At 40.2% G+C, this 6073-nt stretch overlaps 1 protein-coding gene across 1 annotated transcript; it reads right to left on the bottom strand.

Moving 5' to 3' along the window:
* Positions 1-840: 840 nt before the first annotated feature.
* Positions 841-5779, bottom strand: LOC127331753 (uncharacterized). The gene is made up of 2 exons (XM_051357939.2): positions 2123-5779; positions 841-1375 (listed from the first exon to the last, which is right to left on the bottom strand). Exons 1-2 carry the CDS (start codon positions 4797-4799, stop codon positions 1011-1013), a joined length of 3042 nt encoding a protein of 1013 aa, XP_051213899.1. The 5' UTR covers positions 4800-5779; the 3' UTR covers positions 841-1010.
* Between the last annotated feature and the right edge of the window lie 294 nt (positions 5780-6073).

Genomic DNA, 6073 nt, shown 5'->3' with positions numbered 1-6073 from the left:
TATTATATATATGCTAAAATCCTGATTTTTTTTTGTTAAACGTTATTTTGAAAAATAGCACGCTATTAGCACGTTATAGCGTCTATAGCGTTTTTCTGAAGCCCACGCTATTTCTGTTAGCGCGCTATTTTTTTCATTGGTTTGTATGGACCTCATTTTGTTCACTGGTCACTCTTAGCTTAGCATGCTTCCTGCTACTGCAATCTATAATAAACAACTCGTGCTCGATTTCGCGGGAAAACTTGTGAAACTGGTTTAGTCCTTTACGTGCAGATGCACAATGCCGCCATTTTGTTGCGGTAAATAATACCGACTGTACATTTGAGCTTGAGAAATTAATAAGGAAATCCTGTGTGCAAAGGGATACGCCAGGAACCTATCAATAGAGTAGTAATGCTGAATGCTGGAGTACAATTCAGTTAATCTATGTATCGACAAATTAATCCCTGATTCTACACCTCTGAGTACTCTTTATCAAACAAAAATCACTCGACTATTAATCTATGAACCAATATGTAATAGCAATATGACAAATCAATAAAAACAAATTAGCAACACAATCTCCATGTGAGTGAAAACGTATGTAAAAGTAGGAAGTAATGTTGAAACACAGTTGGCAAAAGACCTTTTGTAAAATTTTCTCCTCCACACGAAGGCAGTGCTCCTGCCATTCCTCGTTTTTCTTTTGGATAAAACATGCACTATAAATATTTCTTTATATGTAAAAAAGGACTGAAACTAATTGGACACAGTTTTTTTTTCTTTCAGTTGCTAATATTTTCAGATGGAGTACATGTTAATTCAGAAACTTATACTGCATGTTACGAAGTTGGTAGCCAGGTGTATGGGTTTATGAGTAGTGTATATAATATCCGAAACAACAAAGTTGCTGGATCATGGCATGAACCACCGGTGCAGAGCTAGCTAACTGCTCTAGTACTATACAAAAAACTGCAGAAGGAGGATAAGGGATACATGTTGCGAAACACTCAGCACTCAGCACAATTGTCTCATCCCAGCAGCTTCTCTTTTGCTGAGTTTAGCTCTTTGACAAAATCATGTATGTCTATGCGATCACTTGGAAGCTCCTTGCAGCACATGAGTCCGCTCTCTATCACTGTGAGCAAACATTGATGGATACCGTCAAGTTCATGGGTATAGTCTCCCGTTTGTTTTCCTCCATTAGTCAAGAACAAGTTTTGATCAACTATTTCCATAATACTCTCAGGAAAAGAACTCTCAACCAGCTTCGGAAGGCTCATCCCATCTAAAAATTGTTCATCAGTTGGACTCATTCCAGTGAATATCTCGAGCAGAAGAATTCCATAGCTATATACGTCGCCCTGCACAGATGCTTGAGCCCCCATGCCATATTCTGAGAATAGGTAGTAGGGAATTAATGCCTTCCGCATGAATGGTGCATTTAGTATAAAGAATATAATTAATACTTCAAAATAGACATCGATTTTTTCTGCAGGCTATGCTACTGTTGCTTAACTTGTATATTCAGTAGTCAGCGAATGCAAAGTAAAAATATACTTCATTCCGGGAAATGCACTTTGGCTCATAGGAGCATATGCTCCCATTATGTGAATCCACATTTCAAAGTGTCAAAAAATTCTAAACTAAATTTTTACATGTACATCTAGACATTTTATATTGGTACACAAGTTTTCAAAAAAAACTAAAAATAATTGTGGCTCCTGTAAAAAAGACAAGTTTTGATGCTATAACACGACTACGTACAGGATATTTTTTTGTCTTTTTTGTACACGCCATATAAAATGTTGTTTCTCCACGAAAATTTGTGCACTAACATAGAATGTCAAGATGTACACCAACAAATTTATATCAGAATTTTTTAACATTTTTAAAATTGTTTTTTAATTATTTTATATAATGAGAGCATTTGCTCCTATGAGCCAAATTGCCACCTCCCTTCATTCCCCTTTATTTACAATATAAAAAGCAATTGATTAGTTAGATATGGTTAGGTGCATAAATAGGATTAAGAGACATATTTAAATGTAATTGGCTAAGTAATTGTTCTTAAACAAATCACACAATGGTAAACGATGCAAATGGTTATCCTAAAACATCATGTATAGCAAAAATCATGTACCTGGGGGAATGTAGCCAATAGTACCCCTAATCCCAGTGCTTATTGCCGAATGAGAAATCATGATATCTCGTTGAACCAAGAACTTTGCTAATCCAAAATCACCCACATGTGCAATCATTTCACTGTCCAAAAGAACATTGCTAGGCTTCAAATCACAATGCACAATAGGCACTGTACCATGGTGGTGGAGATAATCTAATGCTGTGGCAACATCAATTGCTATGTCCATCCTCTGGGTAAGGCTTAGAGCTTCAAATGGTCGAGCAGTACATGCTGTAGGATGTAACCAAGTCTCGAGACTTCCATTCGGCATGAACTCAAAAATCAATGCCTTGAAATCGGTACCATTGTGATCGATACTGGAACATGAGCTCAAAACCTTAACAAGGTTTCTATGTCGTATATTTCTCAGTGCCTTGCATTCAGTCAAGAATGTCTTAGAACCAGCTTGGTTTTGAAGGTCTAGGACCTTTATGGCAACGATAGCTGGAGTTTCCAAGTTCATGGTGGCTTTGTATACTGTTCCAAATGCGCCCCTTCCGACTAGATTATCCAAAGAGAAACCATCTGTAGCTTTGAAAATGTCATTGTAGGACACCCTCTTGTGTTCAAACTGCATGCCATGACTTGATTTTGCATTGTTATGTGTTCTTCTGCAATATCGACGTGCAAAGAAACATATGGCCATGCACAAGCATGCAAATGCACCGATCGTGGAAACTACAATTATAATTATTCTCTGGTAATTCCTTTTGTGTTCTTGGATACGCGTGACACATCTCTGTAGCTTCATTTGTGGTATTCCACCACAAAGATCAGGATTTCCTCGTACATCAACTGCGGTAATATTTTGGAATACTCCTCCCTTGGGTAGTTCTCCCTCAAAATTGTTGTAAGAAATATTCAGATGTTGGAGCTTCATATAATTTATGGAATCTGGTAATTCACCAGAAAAAGAATTGTGGGATAGATCAAGCACTTGCAAGGATCTCATGTTACCAAAAGAGGATGGCAAGGACCCATCAAACATGTTCCTGTCAAGATAAAGTGCTTGTAACACCTCACAACCATCAATGGTGCTCGGAATTTCACCGGATAGGTTGTTATTTGATAGAATGACAGTCTGTATGTTCTTCAGCTTACTGATTTCCAGTGGCAATGCACCGCTGAGATAATTATTTGACAAATCTAAGGCTATTGAAAGGGACTGAAACATTATTTCATTTGGAATATTACCTACCAATTTGTTATCTGAAAGGTTCATGGATTCTAGTGATTGCATATGACTCATCTGCTCCGGTATATTTCCTTGAAGTTCATTGTTTTGGAGAAAGAGTCTACTCATCCGGGTAAGGTTTGTAAATATCGGTGGGATTTCCCCAGATATGGTGTTATTTGACAGATCTATTAGCTCGAGTATCCAGAGCTTGCCAATTTCGTGGGGTATTGGGCCACTAAGTAGCATGCTGTCTAGCTGAATTCTAGTCAGACCAACTAGGTTGCCAATAATAGCAGGGATGCTTCCTGAAATTCCATTATTTCCCAAACTAAGAAAATAAAGACTAGTCGAAAGATTCCCTATGGAGATGGGTATCATTCCTTGAAATTGGTTATACCCGAGATCCAACACTTGCAACTCTGTGCAATTTCCTAACTGGTCAATAAATCCCCAGTCTCTGGTTGTCTTGGCCTCAAGTAGATTGTCAGAAACAGCAATTACCTCAAGGTTTTGCAAGCTTCCTAAACTAGAAGGTATTAGGCCTGTGAATTTGTTACTAGCAGTCGCAATCGAATATAAGTAGGAACAGTTGGATATGGAATCCGGGATTTGCCCATGAAGTTGGTTCGCAAATAGCACTAGAGCAACCAAGTTTGGAAACGAAGCACCAATATCAGAAGGAAGACTACCTTGGAGGTTGTTGTAGGCTAGTTGAAAGGTCTCCATAGATGAAATGTTGTACAAGGAACGCGGTATCTCACCGGAAAGGAGATTGTCGTTCACACAAATGGTTCGAAGGACACGGAGCTGTCCAAGAGAAGATGGGATGGAACCAGTCAGATTGTTCACATCCAGACGAAATAATAGCAAACTAGTCAGATTACCAAGGATTGGTGGGATGTTTCCTACGAGGTTATTAGAGGTTAACACCAGGGAGACAAGGTCCTTACATAATCCAAGGCTAGAAGGGATTGTACCCTGCAAATTATTCTTCCAGAGGTTAATATGGAGTAGTTTGGTGCAGTTTCCAAGAGTTGATGGTATATAGCCACCGAGGGCGTTGCCAGACAGATCGATGGAGCGCAGTCTAGTCAGCTTCCCGAGCTCTTCCGGCATAATTCCGGTGAACTGGTTATCTGAGAGGCTTAGCTCAGCAAGAAAGGTGAGGTTGGACAAAGCTGGAGATATCTGACCTGAAAGATGGCTGGAGTTCAGAACAAGAGAAGTAACTCGATCAGGATGGTGGAGGCCGCACCTGATTCCTGGCCACTGGCAGTGGTGGACAGAGCCGTTCCAATAGGACAGTATATCCAGAGGATCACCTGATACAAGAGCCTTGAAGGATAGAAGTGCTGATAGGTCGGTTTCGTTGGATGCTGATTTTGTTGGGACGAGAAGGGAAAGTGAGCACAGAATGTGAAGGTTTAGTACGAGGAAGATGAAACTGGAAGCTTCCATTGTTTGTGGGCATGAGAATACTGTCACTTGTGATCACTCCCATATTCTGATCTTATATGCATGGCATGATGGAAAAAAAATATCATGTTGATTATTATTCAACTTATGATGAAAATGGTCCTAGATCAGGTGGTCACAGTTCCAGTAGAGAACAAACAACCTCACTGAATCAAACTTTCTCCCACTCTGGATTAAAGTACAGCTTGTCGTCCCAATCAGGCTGACTAGGCTTGGAATTAGCCACCAAACTTACTTAGCTTTGATCTTATATGCATGGCATAATGGGAAAAAACATATCATGTTGATTATTATTCAACTTATAATGAAAATGGTCCTAGATCAAGTGGTCACAGTTCCAGTGAGAAAAAACAACCTAACCAAATCAAACTTTCTCCCACTCTGGATTAAAGTACAGCTTGTCGTCCCAATCAGACTGTCTAGGCTTGGAATAGACACCAAATTGCCGGCCATCAACTTCCATCTTGGTTATTTTGACCCTTTCTAAGCCAGGAAAGTAAGAGGTATGTCTGTAGTGGTGTGGAAAATCTTTACCATGACAACCACATTTTTTTTATACCATGACAGCTACACAACCGGATGCATGTCAGCCGGTTTGCTCCCTTCTCTCCCAGTTTCACTTTCACTCGCATGACAGCAATTGAGAAAGGGAACAAGCACTGCTATTAAGATACACTGGTATACATCAGGAAAAGACACAAGCAAAGCACAGAAGACACTACCATGGCCATGACTCGTGAAGTTGGCTTTCTGAAACCAGCAGCTCTCTCCATCGAGCGACAAGGCTGAGTCGCGCTCGCGGCGGCGGGAGAAGCAGGCCCCTGTGCGAGTGCACGGGAGGGGGCGGCGCGCGAGAACCTCCAGCAGACCCGCAGCCCCGCACATCCCATCGCCAGTGCGCCGCCAACGCCGGACAGTCGCGCTGTGTGGATCCGATTCGACCACTCCATAGGCGGATCCGAAGAGTAGAAGGGTTTGCCATACACCATTCTCTGTAAAAAAATTGTGGTTGTCGTGGTAAAGATTTTCCAAAAGAATCTTAATTAAAATAATCTATTCTATGCAATACTTATTTTGGTAGCTGAAAAATAAATTATATATAGTATCATATTTTTTTAAGTCAGTATCATATTACTTAGTGTCGAATTAATGAGAATTGATCTTCCTATAAAGTAACTATATTTCTTTCGTCTCTTTATAGTCTCTCGATAACGTCTACTCCCTCCGTTCCTATTTAATCGACGCGGGGAGAGAAA

The sequence above is a fragment of the Lolium perenne genome, chromosome 2 (genome assembly GCF_019359855.2).
Source record: "Lolium perenne isolate Kyuss_39 chromosome 2, Kyuss_2.0, whole genome shotgun sequence".
Taxonomy (NCBI): domain Eukaryota; kingdom Viridiplantae; phylum Streptophyta; class Magnoliopsida; order Poales; family Poaceae; genus Lolium; species Lolium perenne.
The sequence above is the reverse complement of the archived record's forward strand: the minus strand, read 5'-3'. Positions and strand labels throughout refer to the sequence as shown.

Bases quoted from the DNA above. Each gene is read 5' to 3' on its own strand.
- LOC127331753 (XM_051357939.2), bottom strand. From the start codon at position 4,799: ATGGAAGCTTCCAGTTTCATCTTCCTCGTACTAAACCTTCACATTCTG. The intron at 1,376-2,122 runs GTACATGATTTT...ACCTATTCTCAG, and splicing joins TATTGGCTACATTCCCCCAG to AATATGGCATGGGGGCTCAA.